This window comes from Hyaena hyaena, unplaced genomic scaffold (genome assembly GCF_003009895.1).
Source record: "Hyaena hyaena isolate Hyena2069 unplaced genomic scaffold, ASM300989v1 scaffold_105, whole genome shotgun sequence".
In the NCBI taxonomy this organism is placed as follows: Eukaryota; Metazoa; Chordata; class Mammalia; order Carnivora; family Hyaenidae; genus Hyaena; species Hyaena hyaena.
In genome coordinates this window covers 1,952,729-1,971,215 of record NW_024080737.1, presented here as the reverse complement: position 1 = coordinate 1,971,215, position 18,487 = coordinate 1,952,729, and the positions used below count along the sequence as shown (strand labels likewise).

The following is an 18,487-nucleotide window of genomic DNA, read 5'->3' as shown; positions in this document are numbered from 1 at the left end:
TTCTATGCCTGTTTATAGGCATGCCTCTCTCTTTTAAGCCTTCCCACACACTCACAGCTCTCTCTGTCACACATGCACCCGCAGACATGGACACACCACTACCCTCAAAAAATAAATTCCTCTCCTCTGTTCTTTCTATTCTCCCACACTTCTTCAGCACACACAGCATGTTGCTACTAATCTCCCTGACTGGACAGTGAACTGGAGGAGAGGAAGTATGGATTATTCATCTGTGTATACCCTACCCAGTACTCGGTACCCAGTACATGGTAGTGGTTAACAAGTATTTGGATGCCAAATAATTCATGGATTATGTAAGTGATAGGATGAGTATGGAAGATTTGTTTTGAAATGCAACTTTAAAATCCAGTGCTTTCTCAAAATTAGACACTGAACTGAAACCTTAAAGTAGCAACTCTTGCAAAATAAATCTTTATAAGAAGAAAATGTTGCTGTGCACAGGATTTTAACATCTTATGAATACCCAATTTTAATATTTCACTAAAAGATTTCAATACACACATATACACAGAGTCTGTAGTAAATTGACTGAGAACATGTGAGCTTCAGTGGGAAATAAGCTAAGCTCAGTAACCTAGCACCCTTCAAGGGCTAATTTCTATTCTTTATCTGCCATCACTTTCCTGATCCTTCTGCCTTATCATATTGGGTCAACAATCTTATCCTGACACAGAGTAAAAGTGTCTGATGGCCTGATACTTGCACCCAAGCATTAGTCACCCCATGGCTCTCCACAAACAAATTATCACACATGGGAATGTGTCCTTTTCCACTTGGAGAATAAGCTGAGTCAAGACAGGCTGTGGAGCAGAAACATGCTTTCAAAAGGCAGATAGAGTGAGTAAACCAGCCTCTTATCAGTACACCGGCTTAACATGACATCAATTTAAAGAACTTTTATGTAGTTCTAAAATAAAGCACATAAAATATTTCAAAAGAGCTCTAGCCATCACCTTTCAGAGTAACCCTAACGTTTTATTTACCTATATAACTACGCTAGGAAAGAAATGTGTTTTTCAGCTACAAACTCGCCTGTGTAAATGACATACAGGTGCTTTAAGCAGCCACGGGGAATAAAATCATCCAATATCTCAAGAGGGTGGCAATATTTTGCATAGGTAGGATCTCATCCTTCCCACCTTCTCCTATAGATTACCCTTTCTTCCCTATTCAGTTTCTTCCTCCCAACTGAATCCTCGCATTGGCCTCTAAACACACTCAAGTGGCTTATCCTCTCCTTTTCCTCCACTTACTAACTACCTCTCACCTCCTCTTTATTATCTTTTTAGTAATAATAGGAATAGCAGCCACCATTTATTGAGCATTTACTATGAACCAGCTCTACATTAAGAGATTTACAGACAATATTTCATTTGTTTGGCTATTTATCTATTTATTTATTTAAATTCAAGTTAATTAACATACAGCGTAGTCATGGTTTCAGGAGTAGAAACTAGTGATTTCATCACTTACATATAGCACCCGGTTATCATCCCAGCGATGGCCCTCCTTAGTGCCCATCACCCATTTGGCCCATCACCCCATCTACCTTCCCTCTATCAAACTGTCTTTGTTCTCTGTACTTAAGAGTCTCTTATGGTTTGCCTCGCCTCCTCTTTAAAACAAAAGGTGTCTATATTCATTCTGCATCTCTTTGCATCCTTCTCCATCTGACCTGACTCTTTCTAATCCATTGTCCCTGTGGTCATTGGAGTGAGGCAAGTCTCTCACTGTATATGCCTCCGTTACTGCCTTTTAACAGCACTCAATTCTGCTGACCGATTTCTCCTTCTTCCAACATCCTCTCCCTTTAACTGTGGGATGCATCACTCTGGTCTCCCTCCTACTCTCCAGATACCCCTTCTCAGTCCCCTTTCGGGGGGGCGGGCACCTTCCTCCATCCAGCTCTGCATTGCTGAGAGCCCTCTCCTCCCTGCTGTACTCTCTCTGCAGCCAGTCTTTTCTGGGTCTGCATCTTCAACAGCCACTTGTACGAGACAACTCCCAATCACGTATCTGCAGGCAGGCCTCTCCTCCCAACTCTGGGTTTACGTTTCCCGCCACCTACTTGGCTGCTTCGAAGGCACCTCAGGCTCATTTCATTTAAATTAAACTCCTGATTATCCCTCCCTTGCCCCTGAAAAAAGGCTAGGTTTTCTTTTAGCGTTCTCTATATGAGCAAACACAACATCGGTCATTCCAGTGTACCAGTCAGAAACCCGCTGCCCTCTCCCTACCTCCACCCAGTCCCTCACCCAGCATCATGGATTTGACCTTCTCAGTGGTTCTCAGCTCTGTCCACTTCTCTTCATCACACGGAGTAAGATACTGTAACTTCTTACCTAAAATGATGAAAACAGCCTCCTAACTAAGCTACTCTGGACCGTGCCAATCAGCCTCCCACACTGCAGCCAGAATGTCCTCTTCAAAACACAGATCTGACAGTGCCACATCCCTGCGTGAATCCTTACAGCAGCTTCCCACAGCTCTTGGCTTGAAGACCAAACTCTATAGCATGCCTCTCACAGCCTCTCATTCAATGGTCTCTCCCATCCTCTGTAGCCTTATCCTTGTCCCACATGTCATCTGCTCTCTCTCCACTCAGGCTAGAAGAATCTTCTTTCAGTTCCCCAAACACACCATGCTGCTTCTTGCGACTGGGCTTTTGTATGGAGTGCCCTTTTCCCCCCTCATCGTCTGGTTAATATAGATCTTAGTCTTCCCATTACAATTCAGATTGACTGCCACAGGGAAGCTTTTTGTGACCTCCCTGACTAATACTAAGGTCCTCAGAGCACTTCAAACTTCTTCTTATGACCACTGTTACACCTGCCATCTTGTTTTTTCACATGTGGTTATTTGATTAATGTCTATTTCCTCTAGAAAATAGTAAATTCTATGAAGGGAGCTCTCCTTATCCATCCATTTTCAGTCCCTAGCATACAATGCTCAATAAATGTTTACCAAATAAGTGAACATTCAAAGTTTCTATCTTCTCAGAAAATGTTTGGTAAAATTTTTTTCAGGCAAACAGTGACAGAAAACTAAGGAATTCACAGGGATTCATTTTAAGAGACAAAGGTATTCATATGATAACATTTCCAGTGTAATTTTCATGTTAGATGTATTTGTTGAATAAACAGTATCTTCTTAAGTTCTTTACAAAAGCAATATGGGCAATCATTCTAATCAACAGAAAGTGAGGTTGTGTGTGTGTGTGTGTGTGTGTGTGTGTGTGAGAGAGAGAGAGAGAGAGATACATCTGATCAGGGGCATGAGCATGATGACATGTACATGTTATAGATAAAGTTTCCAATGCAAACAATGTAAAACTTCTTTTTTGACCAAAAGATTTGAACAACAACAGATGGAACTTGTGTTAAATCATTTCATAAAAGCATCATAGACAACACCTTAGGACGTTCTAGTACACCAGGAATGTACAGGGAGCTGTGACAATGGCCAGGATGTGCTCAAATTGCACAACCCAAACAAGGTGACAAGAATGTCATATCACTTCCCTGTGCAAGGAAAGCAGCTCTACGCTACCCAGTGTGGGCAAGTACTCAACATTTACAGCTGTCTAAAATCCTATGGCCAGATTTGCCAGTTAAGACCTATCAGTGAGATCATGTTAATAGAATAGCAGTGTGGGACTAACATAAGAAACATGTGTGGGACTCTTTCTTATTCAAAGCTCAATCCTGAAATTGAGCAGTTCTCTTCATTCATTTCCACCACCTCTGATCTTTTCCCATTGGTCCCTACCAGTCATTAGTGAGCAAGTCTGGGCCAGTCTTCACTGATAGTTTCCCATAAAGGCACAAAGGTGACCATGGTTACTGCACAAAACTTCTGAACAGATTACCTTTTTATCAAGCGGCTTTAGAATTTTTGTTTCACTGATGATACAATAAATAAGCCAAATTCCACAGACACTGAGCATTTTTTCTATAACTCTATTGGCTTAAGCCAAGGACATGTATATTATTTTATACTGCTATCCTATTCTTTAATTTCATGGAAAGATCATAACAATTTTCTTCCCATTATTGTTTTTGCAGTTTAACAATTCTGTGTATTCTATGACCTATTACTATCATCTGCCATGAGGCTGCTATCATTTCCTAGAAGTTCTTGAGCTACATGAGAATCACCAGGGGACCTTATTTAAAATATAAGATCCCTCACCCCACCTCAAAATTATGATTCAATAGGTTGCAGGGGTACCTTGGAATGTGCATTTTAACAAGCCAGCCAGTAATTCCAATGTAGGTGGCCCTCAGAATATAGTCTAGAAAACATTGTTCTACAGGCTTATAAAATAGTAGTTCTGAGGCTTCTTTAGATCAACATTTTGGTGACCAGCAGAGAAGCCTAGAAAGCATACCGTGTTCCATTGGGTATAAAATTATTAAATACCTTCTTTTGAAGGTATTTAACAATCAGAAAAGAATGGCTAAGAATTCAAATTCAGTACGTGTGAAAATGTCATCAAAAAGCTCCTGTCAAGTTGAGTTTGTCTGTCCTATTCTGGACCTCATAGCATCTTGTGGGATGTTTCAAAATCTATGCCGGGTTATACCTCCTCATTCATTCACTACTGATAAGGAAGCATGGCACCTTAAAACACTGCCTAGATATTCAGTAGAAACATGCCATTTGTTAACAATCCTTAGTGATTTCAAAAACCGCAGATGCTCAGTTTACTGAATATGGCTCCTATGACCTCCTCATTTTAGTGCTTCTACCCCTCTTTAAGCATTTCCTCTATAATTATAGTTGGCTTTATTAGAACTGTCACAGACACAAAAATCAGTAAAACCATGGAAGGGAATTCAAGTAATCTGAGACTCTGAGTACATACAAAGAAATAACCCTCAAACCGAATAGGAGTTGTAATTCCCAGAAGCCGTAATTTCAAGGGAAATTTTCTAAGTTCTTATTTAAAAGCTAAGTATTTGAGATGTATATATATTTTTTTCTTCCAGAAGATGCCTTCTTTTGAAGGTATTTAACAATCAGAAAAGAATGGCTAAGAATTCAAATATCGCAAATTAAATTCATGACAGTCTCAGTTATGGGTTATTCCTGTACATCCAATGTTTTCAAAACAAATGTTACATTTTTGCTGTGCCAAAAAACACACAGCATAAGGGATTTCTGAGCCTGGATGGAAGTCTCTGGGTAATATGAATAGTAGTTATATGGGGGTTACCATCTACTGTCCTAAGAACAAGCAGGAAGTCTGGAAGAAAAGAGAGCAACCACAGATGATGTAGAAAACACCCTAACGCAGCCCAACCCCTACTGGACTGGCTTCAAAATGGCAGTCTTGGTGAATAAATGAATCCATTACACAAAAACAGAAGAGTTCACCTCCCTTTTGGGACTCTTTGAATTGCCTGTCACATCTTAAGTTCAAAGCCTGAAGTCCTTGAACCTTAAAAGTGTTCCTGTCTCACTCTGAATTCTCTTGTTATTCCTAATGCCTTCATGTAAATTTCACTTCATTCTTGATTTGAGGGAGGGAGGCAGGTTTTATCCTGGAGCCATTAGAATATGGTATTTATGAGAAACATCTGTTTATCATCACAATAAAAGGATGACAACGATCATTTTATGTTGTTGGTGATGATATCATGATCATGATCATAGTAGCTACTATGTATCCCTTACCATGTACCAGACATTGTTCAGGTTAACCTTAATGGCACTTTTGTGTGCTTTTATGGATGACATTCACTTGGGAGGGGATGGTGAACAGCAAAATACACGTTGAATTTCAGACCCTACTCACCACCTTGGCTGAGTGCTCTCGTGCAGTGAACAACCTGCACAGCCATTTGTGGTGGCCCTGTTGTTAAGCATTACAGCTCTAGAGGATGAAACTGAAACTCAGTGAAGTAACGTACACAAGACCAGTCAGTTGTTAAATAGCAGATTCTGGTGTTCAGCTCAGGTCTGGCTCCAAAATCACTGCCTTTACCCCATAAACTATAGGCCTATACCAGAGAAGGTTTTTTGTATAACCCTGTGTGATCTATTATAGTTGTGAGTAAACATGACATTCAACACACTGTGTTTAAGTAAATTATAAATGGCTAAGGACATATTCAGAATTGTAACAAATCTTAAAACAAGATGGAGATCTTGAGTCACTGACCTCTAGTGTACTTGAGATAAAAGGGATTGTATGACCTCAGAAATTATTATTTTTCTTTGTGTTCTATTACAAAGCATTAGATTCCACTTTGCACAATGTCCAAGGATCTTAGGCTTAGTCTTGCCTTGACTCCCATACCTCATCTCTTACCCTCCAAGTCCCACCAGGCTCCCATCACATAGAATGAATTAGTTTTGTTTTGTTTCTTAAATAGTTTATTGTCAAGTTAGTTTCCATATAACACCCAGTGCTCATCCCAACAAGTGCCCTCCTCCATGCCCTTCACTCCTTTCCCCTCTCTCCCACCCCCATTAGCCCTCATTTTGTACTCAGCAAGAATGAATTCGTTTCTAGAATGTATTACATGACTCTTATCTAAGCCTTAGCTTTTTGCATATACTTTTGGATTTTGTTTTTGTTTTTTCAGAGAATCTTTTCTTCCTTCACTTTCATTATTGTTATCTGTTCTTCAGAATTCAGCTCAGACACATTTACTCCAGAGGAAGCTTTCCTGCTTCCTCTGCCCAGTTAAGAAGAGGTACCTCTTCAGTGTATTCCAGTCTCCCCTACCTCTGATTTTCAGTTACAGTTGACCACTAGGGACAAAATCAGATGATCACAGAGAGGGAGCGGAGTGAGGGAGGGTTATTTGTTCCCAGCTTCCCCTCTGCTTGGTCGCTGCAGGCTGACGATGTCCTGTGCCCAAGGCCACAGCTTGTGACAGACAGTGTTCTCCACGTAGGTTTCCCTCCAAGTCCTAACTGTTCGCTCCCCTTTTCTCTTCATGCAGAGGGTAGTATGCCTCCCCATGGTGCCTGGCCCAAGAGTACTATAGTGCTTTTCCTACACCTTGCCCACATCTGTGTAAATAGCCCCTTTATTAACTCCCCTCAATTACCCAGCTTGGGGTGTCCTCTGTTTCCTGCTGAAACTCTTCGTGACATATAACTGATCCCATCTGGGGCCCAGGAGGCCTCATGCCTATGCTGACTGGACCCACACAGGCTCTTGGCCCCTGCTTAGTTCTTAAGAAAAGCAAAGTCCTTTCTAAAAAGTCTTCAAAAAGACCTACAATTAAAGTCCAATATGACCTCACCATGACAGTTTGATACTCAATCTCTTTCCTGGATCTTACACCTAGAAAATCTTGAATTGCCTTCACCCCCTCAACCTTCCACATATGGCTTTGTTCCAAAGCAATGGTTTTATGAACTTGCTTGTGAGTTCATGGATCCTTCCAGAGTTTTAGGTTCTTTTCTTTTCATGTGCTTTCCCTTACACACCCCTCTTGTACCTCAGCCCTTTTCTGCCCTCTTCCAAGGATACCCTGTCTCCTTTCCTTAGCACAGGCCCAGCTGCCTGGTCACCTCCTCCGAGCCGCAAGTAGAATTTCCTGATTTTTAGTATTGTAGTGGTTGACTTTTACTTCTCCAGTGGCACTGTATAATTTGTAAAATGCTTCACCTCCACCTACAAGATGATAAATTCAAGCTCCCTCTGAGCTGGGCTTTGTAACCCCATCAGATCCAAACACAGTGCCTTACAGCTTATCTATGTTCAAAAGTATGTATGGGATGGCTGGCTAGCTGACAGAAACAGAGAGGTATTCTTTTCTCTTTTTTTTAATGTTTTATTTATTTCTCAGGGAGAGACAGCATGAGCAGGGTAGGTAAGAGAGAGAGGAAGATACAGAATCTGAAACAGCCTCCAGGTTCTGAGCTAGCTATCAGCACAGAGCCCAACACGGGGCTCGAACCCACCAACTGTAAGATCATGACATGAGCCGAAGTTGGACGCTTAACCGACTGAGCCACCCAGACGCCCCCGAGAGGTATTCTTTATTGCATTACTCTTCCTGCTGTGGAGCTTCTCAGCTTTAAGGTATCTGTCTGGCATTACTTCACTCTTAATCACCCACTTCATGTAGAACTAGATTAACACTTCAAAATTCATTTTTTATCAACATACATATATTCAACTCTTGGTGCACAAAAGAAATACAGTTACTGTATAAACATTTGTATTGACCCTCAGAAAGACTTTTCAGTTGATAAACACAATAACAGTTTGGGTTCCAGTTGCACAAGACAAATCAGTTTAATATTCCATAGCTCTTCAGCCAGTGACAATTAGAAAAAGAACAGATCCAGCTCTTAGCCACATTGTGGTGCTTTAAATGAAATAACGCGTTAATTGGCAAGAGGGAAGATGGTCCTGTGTGTGTTCGTTGAAACAGGAGAGTTTCAGATGCGTGATTGTTCTCTGATAGTCACATTCCACATGTTATTTTTCAAATAGAATATGACTACCCTTAGAAAGAGTTCATTCCCTGATTTGATCATGAAGAGATAGTGTTATTGTGAGAATTATTGCTTACAAGGACATGATATGGGCTATAGACCTATTAAAATGACACACGGCCTCTGGTGCATATGCCAGACATATTTGCAAAAAGAAAAATAAAGATGTAGGATAGTAGCTGCAAAACATTTTAAGTCTTTTTTTTTTTTTTTTTTTTTGCCTTTCGAAACTATTTTTAAATTAATCCTATAGCTACAAAGAGCCTGGATTTTATTAAATTACCTGAAGATGACTTTGATGCCTAAATTCGGGCCCTAACATAAAGCTTGTTTAAAGTTCTGCTAACATTTTCTTCCTACAACCCTCTCCATGGACTTTTTCCCTGGGGTAATTTTGGCTGGGCTACAATGAAAAGTGTCTGCTTAGCAGAACTTCTCGATAGTCCTTCAGTCCTTTTGTGCTCAAGCAAGCCTGTCATTTTGTCTTGAGTCTTTCATGAACATTATTGTCATATGGTCATTACGTAGGTCTGTGGGTATGATACGCTACCCTCTCTGTATCGCAGACAATTCCCTCAACTATTTGCTGAGTGATCCTTGCAAACTTTTGTCACATACTCTTCAAGTGCAGCATTTGGATCTGCCTTGAGGAGAAATACTTGAAGCTAATCCCCTAGGTCAGATCCAGAAGGATCCATGTGCTTAAATATCGCCTAAATCAACCATAATTTCAAATCAGTTCAAATATCATGACTATTTCAAATGCTTCTTTGAGTAAATATGGAAGACAGAGATGAGAAAAATCTACTGTTATGAAGGCATTACATTAAGTCATCTTCCCATTTAAAGCTATGGTAAAAAAGCAATGTGATTATAAATTATGAAGTAAAGTAAAACTATGAATAAAAGCAGGAGATGGAGGGGAAAGTAGTGCTTACTTACCTTGTGCCCTCACATAAGTTCCGTAAGTTTTAATTTTGATCTCAACATCTTTGTAAAGCACATGGGATCTTGCTGATCAGAAAACTGTATTTGAAAGGACTCCAGTCTAACCCTTCTGAATTCTTATGCAAAAATCCTAGAACATTATAATTAGGTTGGCAATTTTTTTCTAATGTGAAAGCATAGGAAATGGATGTTTTAGTTTAGGTTCTGGCCTGGGTTTTTCATTGTTAGAGTTTGTTTTCTTCTTCTTGGATCTCCCCTTGGACCTTCCGTTCCTTCTCTCACACAGGCTGCTGCCCTGTTCATGACTCAGCAGCATGCTGTGAGTAAACACTGAATCCATAGTCCAGGCCCACACTGGGAGGCTGTTCTGGCTCTCTAGGACATACAGAATAGTGAAGACAGACCGTCTGTCCTGAGTGCTTCATCTGCCATAACTGCAGAGTGTGGAGGTTGCACAAAGGAAGCAAGTACTGTATTTATGGAAATTTAAATATGCGAAGAACGTTATTGTCTTTAAGAATACTCTAAATCAGATGATCCCTAGTAAAGCAAAGCAGAACACTGTATCGGTGGTCAATACTTCTTGAGTTCCTGCTTTCCCTGGGCTCTGCTGTGCACGTTACTAGCCACCATGAGGATCCCTTCAAATGTCCAAGCTCTTTCTTGACCACATACGTGCATGTTCACCAATCCCCAAGTCACTCCCTGCTTCATTTTCATCATAGCCCTGTCACTATCTAACAATATATTTGATAATGTTTTCAGTTTTTAACCTTAATTTGGGGTTGAGAATGGACCATCCAATTAAATAGTCATCAGACAGGGAGGAAACATGGTGAAACTAGCCTTAGTAGAACTTTGGTTATGGAAACTGTATTTTGTGTATTTCATCATTCTTATCCCAAAAATGCCTTCAAGGTGGACACATCCTCCTTATTAAGGTAGTTATTTGACCTGTATTAGAAAACAGTAATGGTAGGATAAGAAGGAGGGCTTTTGTTCTCATGGTCAAACAGCACTGTCTAAATTTCTAAATGATGGAACATATTTCATTACTTTCAAAGTGCTGTGAAAATTGAACATAATTTATATAAGTAAATATTGTCATAATCCCAAGAAATCAGATGCTCTCATATGAATTTGGAGAGTGAATCTTACATAGTTGGCAAAAGAAATGGAATTCTTCCGTTGTAATTTCTGACATTGTAACAAATCTTCTAACTCTATTATGATGTGTAATCATATACATTCTACTTCACTGTAAAATAAACCTTTCCATTCAACAAATATTAATAAATTGCCTATATCTGCCAGGCATTGTATTAGATGCCTGGTGATACACGTGTGAACAAAGCAAAGACCTTACCCTCATAGAGTTTTCAGTTGAATAGGAAAGATAGAGATGAATCAGATAAACACCAATAACTATCTATCAATAATGTTTGATGTAAAAGAAACATGCCAGATGCTATAGAACATATGGCAGGTGAATCCACTCCAGTCTAAGTTTAGGGAAGGTCTTCTGAAAGAAACAGCATTTGAGCTGATGCATGAAATGATTAGTTGTTCATTGGGTAAAGATGGGCACATGCAGAACGGAAATGGGAGCATATGTGTGCCAGAAAGTAGAAATACCATGTTCAAAAGAGTTGGGCTTGCCTTTGCAATGTTTTGCCTTCAGGTAACATCTTTGAGAGCACTGCTTTGGCTTTTTCTGTTATGTAGCTAAATATACTTGGTGTGTGATTATTTATAAAGTTGTATTTCTAAGCAGTTCATGTGAACAGAATATCATGAAACAAAAGAGTTAAGAAGCACAGAAAGTTGGATATCTGGATCCACCTTAAAAACTGCTAACCAGATGCTCTTTTTGTGAACTATATTCCTTTTGAAAATCTCAATGAGGGCTTTCAACACTTTCTCATTATCATATCTAAATTGTGCATTCCTTTAGGGGCAAAGGGGGAAAAGTTAACCAAATTCATAATTTATTAGTGTACTTTCCAAATATGCTTACTTGGTTCAGGTTCATTGTACAATTCTGACTTTTGATCACTTGCAAATAAATAATGGAAAATAAGTGGCTTGATCATTCTCTTACCTTCAACAGTTGTAAATCAAGATGGCCAGCCTCTCATAGAAGGAAAACTTAAAGAGAAGCAAGTCAGATGGAAGTTCATCAAAAGGTGGAAAACTCGTTATTTTACACTGGCTGGAAATCAACTTCTGTTTCAAAAAGGAAAATCTGTAAGTTTCCCCCTTGTCTTTTACACTTGGATTTTTAAGGGTCCATTCTCCACCCAGCAGGTAGGCATTTTGTATTGAGTTAAAACACCAATAATTTTTCCTTTTCCATATACAATTTTACAGTGCCATTTTATTGCATACTCCCCCGAACATCTATTCCATTCAGTCCTACATTAGCTGTCTCTCTTCGATTTATTATGGTAGATCCTTTTTTGACTTTTTAGAAAGATGAAGTGCAGAAAGACTACTCAGTGAGCTTGTCTTGAACAGTGTGCTTTTGTTTCCTTATAGATCACCTACATAAATCAATGGCTATTGATATTGACCCTGATTTCCTTTATAACTAAAAGTTATATTCGGAGGCAGGGACCTGAGGAAGGGAGAGAGTAGGCTGGGAGAAAGAGACAAAGGCTGAATTATATAAGTCCTTTTTGTAGTCAACTAAGTTCATTTTTCAGTCATTTAATATCCAGTTAACAAATAGAATATGATTACAAAAGAATTAACAAATATTCATGTAATATAACTTTCTACCTGAAACTAGGATGCTCTGTAAATATCTGTATTCTGAGCTTCTGGTGGGAAACCTCTGAAGTAGCATTCTATTCCAATCAACAATGCAAAGTTAGCCCTTTCCTTTCAAATCAGTTTTATCCTTAAATTCTACTCATTCAGGATCAGGGAGAGAGAAAACTTGACCTACTTCTTGGATATTTTGAATATAGCTTATCACATGCCATACTGGATTGCCTTCGAGAATCCTCAGAGCAGTCCTCTAGGGCAGCACTATTGTTAGTGCCATGTTCCAGATGCTGCATCTGGGGTGCCTTGCCCTCTCCCCTTCCCTCCTGCCAGAGGGTGAAAGCACGTTCCTCTGGGCTGGGCCATTCCCGCCGCCCCCACAGCTGAGAGCCCTTACTTGCCTGTGTCTTTCCTGGGAAGGGCAGGTACCTGGTTAGGTCCGACGCCAAGAAAGCCTTGTGGAATCTGACTTGCTTGGGCAGTGGAGGTACTTTCAGTCTTACCTCGCTACCAGGCCAGCCAGAAAGGGTTCTGTCCAGTTCCATTTTTACAGCCATTACTTGAGCCCCAGAATCAGAGTGATGGAGAAAACATGTGCATGTGTCCACATGGTCATCCACTCCTGTGCAAAGGTGCCCGGAGAACACACATACGGTATGCTGCTCACACCTCTGAACCCATTGTGCCCCACTCTGGGCCTTTGGGACCCAGGATCTGTCAGTTATTACCAGGAATTGGCTTTGGGCCTGGTCAAAGACATCTGGGAAATACAAAGGAGCTAAGGGCTCTGACAAGTCTTGCAGGAAAGAGCCCAGTTAATTTTGTTTAATTAATGTGTCTCAAATGTGTTCTACCGTATGGTTCCTTTACATCACGTAACATCAGACCCTGCCTCACTCCCTTCCCCTTGTGAGACAGACAGAGACAGAGATAGAAAGACACAAAGAGACAGAGACTTCGATGGGCTTGACCAAGGATAGAGCCAGTAGGGTAAAAAGGGATAAAACTGTGGAGTCAGACACAGGCAGTGTGACATCAAAGCATGTTGTGAAATGAACATACTGTTCTGCTTCCCATGAACACTTAAAATACAGAGCCAGTGGCAAACTCAGCTGTGTCTCAGTTAATTAATGGAAGATTTTAAATTATTTAAAATTATGACTCACTGAGAACATATGCACTGTATCTTTGGAATGCTCATTATAAAATTTATTTGAACTCTTTACTCGATAACTACATAGTATGGTATGTCTGAATTATGACAAATTTTGATCAAATGCTTTTTTAATTAATAAAACTTAACTTTCTGAAATGTTAACAAGTTAACTTTCTGAATGAAAAAAAAGATGATGACACCTACTCTAAGCTCATGCTACTTTCTTCATCTGTGTGTATTGTAAAATATACAGATGGAATGTTCTGTGGCTGAAGATCTTTTTGAAAGAGAAGTAAATGGTGTGCTCAATTTAGACAGTTATTGGAGGTCTAAAGAAACTTTATTTTTAGCATTGCTCCATACTGAAATATTTTTAAAGTGTTTAAAGTGAGCATCTGAATTTCCTGTTTTTATTAAAGTAATCAGAATTAGAAGTTAAGATGCAGTGATTTCTTATATCCCTTGAGACAGGACAGAGTTAGGGCCTAAGAACATCTTTCCTGAACTCAAATAATGACCTTTATACTTCCTGATTCAGAGCTTTTTTTTTTTTTTTAATGTTTTATTTATTTCTGAGAGAGAGAGAGTCAGAGAGAGAGGGAGACACAGAATCCAAACCAAGCTCCAGGCTCCGAGCTGTCAGCACAGAGCCCGATGCGGGGCTCAAACCCATGAACCAAAGGATCATGACCTGAGCTGAAGTCGGACGCTTTACCAACTGAGCCACCCAAGTGCCCCAATTCAGAGCTTTTTAATACAGCTTAGAGAATAAGCTATTTTATAATTGGCTAACGTATTTGACATCTTTAGAGGCAAATAATGGTTTGACATTTTAGAAACCTGACAGAACCTATGGCTCAAATACTGGGAAATAATAGAATGTACTATAAAGACCACTGCAACTTCCCTCTCATCCCCAGGGACACTTACAGTAACCTAGCAGTGGCCACCAGTCCAGCTGAAGTTTCAGCTCCATCAAAAAGGACCTTTCTTATAAATGAGAAAAATGTGCATTTTTAATAAGAATTGAAAGACTATGGTGTTATTTTTTACTTTTGCATTCTTAAGGTCTTGGTCTCTACCAACCAGCCAGGAAATGGTGCCCTTTGATTTTCTGTCCATTTCTCTTGGGTAATTTTCACTGTCCCTCTTTAGAGAACTGTGGTAACTTTTTGTTTTCTCGATCAATTCCTCCATATATCAGTTTCTATACTACAGACTAATTCAAATAAATATAATCTTACTGCTGTCAGATATTTACTAGAAACCAAATTAATTAAGCTAACAAAGCATTACATAGTACAGGTATCTTCAAACTTTATTCCATCGATTTCCTAAAAGAATTTTGAAAAATCTGTATAATACCTACTAGCATTTTTGGTTAATCTGAAGTTTAAAAAGTCAGACAAACTAATATCTACTGAATTATAAACATTATCATTTTTTAGGTTTATTTACTTATTTTGAGACATAGAGTGAGAGCAGGGCAGAGGCAGAGAGGGGGAGAGAGAGAGAATCTCACTGACAGTGCAGAGCCTGATGTAGGGCTTGAACTCATGAACCATGAGATCAGGACCTAAGCCGTCATGAGTTGAATGCCTAACTGACTTAGTCACCCAGGCACTCCTAAATATTATTATTTTAAAATAAAAAGATCACAACTTTCCTTTTTATATGGCATTGGGCTAAGATACCATAGTAATCTGACACCAAACACCATCCATTAAAAAAATACATGAGGGGCGCCTGGGTGGCTTAGTCGGTTAAGCGTCCGACTTTCGCTTAGGTCATGATCTCGCGGTTCGTGGGTTCGGGGCCCGCGTCGGGCTCTGTGCTGACTGCCAGCTCGGAGCCTGGAGCCTGTTTCAGTCTGTGACTCCCTCTCTCTCTGACCCTCCCCTACTCACGCTGTCTCTCTCTCTCTCTCCTAGAAATAAATAAAACATTTAAAAAAGACTACATGAATTAGTGCATCTTTAATCAAAATGTTTACATGGTATTATTTTTCTTTGAAATAGTATTTTCTACTCTCACAGCATTTTATCCTGATTACCCAATCATTTTTCACTACAATAAAACTATGTTTACAAATTGAAATTGAATTACTTTAATTTTTTGTGACTACCAGTCTCTCAGAGTTAAAATTTTTAAAATATTTTTAAAATTATATCACTTACTAAAAGTCAAAAGTATAATCCAATAAATAGTTACTAAACATTAAAGAGTGAAATGCTATTGGAAATGCATCTCAATGAAATATCTGGAGAGTGATTATGTTGCTTCGGTTGAAGGACACATCCCTGGCATCCATATTTTGAATTGCTTTTTTATTTGTTGGATTCCCCTGAGATTTTTTCCAAGTGGGACAATACACCACGGTAAGTTTGCGACGAGTGAGAAGGGTGCCTTTCCACTGAAGAATGAAAAAAGGGTGGCTGCCTAGGGGAGGTGGGAAAGGAGAATTGGCAAGATCCTCAAGAAGAGATGTACGCTCCAGGAGACAGATGCATTCAGGGATGTTGAAGAAATTGCTGTAAAGAATATTTGATCTCTCGAAACCATTCACACTAGCCCATTGTGATGGCCCTCATGTTGCAGTGATCTTTAAGCCTCTGCTTTGATGCAAGAAAAATGTAAATCATTAAGTATTCTTTCTCTGAATGTTTGTAGACAAATCATGCTTCCAGAGGTCCAGTGTGTTTCAAAAACAGTTTGATCTATGTAAACATTAGAACTCTTGTTTTTTCAATTAATACCCTTTCTCAGAGATAACATGACGGAAAATTCAATTTCATGCTTCCCCAAGTATCTCAAATTCTGAATTAATAGTACTCTGTTGTACTGTTGCATTTTTCCCTATTGATACAGTGTTGGAATCAAAGAAAATGACATAAAGTCAAAGAAATATGAATTAAACATTTTCCCAAATTCCACTGTATAATAATTTCTTACAAATTGGCCATCTTGTGCCAGCTTAATATACTGTAACATAGGGTCAATTGTTCACTCCTTCCATTGGTCTAATGACTCTTTGGGCCCTTAGCGTTCAAAGTAAAAAAGCATATAACAGCTATATGCAGTGAAACGATTCTGATCCTCTTGGAAAATTCTCCAGTTGCCAAAGATCTTTTCATACTGTGGGAGCCAGCTCATTTTCTTTCCTTCCCATGTCCATTTCAGAAAGATGATCCTGATGACTCCCCAATAGAACTCAGCAAAGTACAGAGTGTGAAAGTTGTGGCCAGGAAACGCAGGGACCGCTCCCTCCCTCGGGCTTTTGAAATCTTCACAGACAATAAAACCTATGTTTTCAAGGCCAAGGATGAGAAGAATGCAGAAGAGTGGCTCCAGTGCATCAATGTGGCAGTTGCCCAAGCAAAAGAGAGGGAAAGTAGAGAAGTAACCACATATCTGTAGGGATTTGCAAGCCGACCTCACACTGATTGTATACAATGGGCACTGCGTGATCACTGCCAATGTCAAGAAAAAAGAGATAAATTAGCCAAGTCACATTGTGTTTTCGCTGAGTACCAAATGGAACAGTTTTCTTTAAGAAGCAGAACCCAAAAGTGGCAAGATTTTTATACATTTCATATTTTAATGGCATCTGCATTAACTCCAGAACATCTGTATGATGCATTCAGAAAAAGGAGTTACAGATGGTACAGGTAGAAAGGGGAGAGTCAGGAATCTAGGAACCCCTGTACATATGGGGTTCCCATATTGTATTGAAGATACACAGCTTCACAAGGTACCTGAAATACTTTTCCCAAGGAAAGATTAAGCACCTCTGATGAAAACGACAGTCTGTTAAAAGTATTAGAAGAAAAATAAAGCCCTATTAGGAAAAGTCAAACATAACTTACTTACAGACATACAATAATGTTTATTCTTTCCTACTGCAAATGAAGCTAACACATGGTAAAATAGTTCTCAAGTGAAGACAGCTTTATATAATTAAATATCCGTCTTTCAGAACAACTTATCTGATCATTCTGTTTAGGTTCATATAACATGGTCTAAAGTTTAGGTACTTGGATACGTCTCCTGCCCAAGGCAGGAAGAGTAAGCATAGAACACCATTTTCACCATCTTCAAAATATGTGCCATTTCCATTACGTTTTGAGATGTTACAGTTCTATACTTTTCTTCTTTATATTCAGTCTTTTAATATCTCCAAATTACATTTAATGTTTTTTTCCATCACTCATATTAAAAACAATTAAGCTGTGGCAGGCAGAATTATAGAATGATTCCCAATGGTCTATATCCTGACCCTTCCCCTTGAGTGGGGTGGGACTTATAATTTGCTTCTAACTAATAGAATATGGCAAAAAGAATAGGTTGGTCTCTCCCATGATTATGGTTCATTACATGGCAAAGGTGAAGAGGTTTCTGGTTCTTAATCAGCTGACTTTGAGTCAGTCAAAAGGATATGACCCTAGGTGAACATGACCTAATCACGTGAGCCTTTTAAAAAAGGGTGAACAAGTCAGAGACTCTCTCTTCCACTGGCCTTGAATAAGCAAGCTGCAATGAATGCTACAGCTTCAAGGGAATGAATTTTGCCAACAACCAATGAGCTTGAAGAGGACCCCAGCCCCAGCTAACACCTCGATTACAGCTTTGCAGAACCCTGAGTAGAGGACCCCAGCTAAGCCATGCTTGGACATCTGACCCAGGGGAACTTTGAGATAATAAATATATACTGTCTGAAGTCACCAAGTGTGTGGAAATTTGTTCCATAGCTATAGAGAATTAATACAAAAGCTAACTTGGAATACACATAAGAAGACTAGAGAAATCTAGGAAAAATGTAAGTAGTCAATACTCTTAATTCTTCTACCTTGACTCTACTGATAACTCACTAGGACAGGAAATACTTCATAAGAGGCCAAGTTTGAGAAAGGAAATAATTGAATTTTAACGCATTAAGTTTGAGGGTATTGTGAGTCACAGAAGTTACTACAAATTGGAAACAGTTCTGAGGGTCAAGATTTTGCCTCATGGGATATATACATGATCACCAAAGATGTGGAATTTGCTGAAATTACTCAGGGAGAATAAGATGAAAGAACTAATAAGGACTAATAAGGACACCTAACTTTTAAGCAAATGAACACTGGA

At 39.3% G+C, this 18,487-nt stretch overlaps 1 protein-coding gene across 2 annotated transcripts in view; it reads left to right on the top strand.

Annotated features, from left to right (window-relative positions):
- VEPH1 (ventricular zone expressed PH domain containing 1) overlaps positions 1–18,048 on the top strand; it is a 218,740-nt gene extending 200,692 nt beyond the window's left edge. For both annotated transcript variants that reach the window (XM_039236070.1, XM_039236068.1), the window contains 2 exons: positions 11,546–11,682; positions 16,541–18,048. In XM_039236070.1, coding sequence (XP_039092001.1) covers positions 11,546–11,682; positions 16,541–16,777 — 374 coding nt within the window. In that variant the 3' untranslated portion in view covers positions 16,778–18,048. The remainder of the gene's footprint in view (positions 1–11,545; positions 11,683–16,540) is intronic.
- The last annotated feature ends 439 nt before the right edge of the window (positions 18,049–18,487 follow it).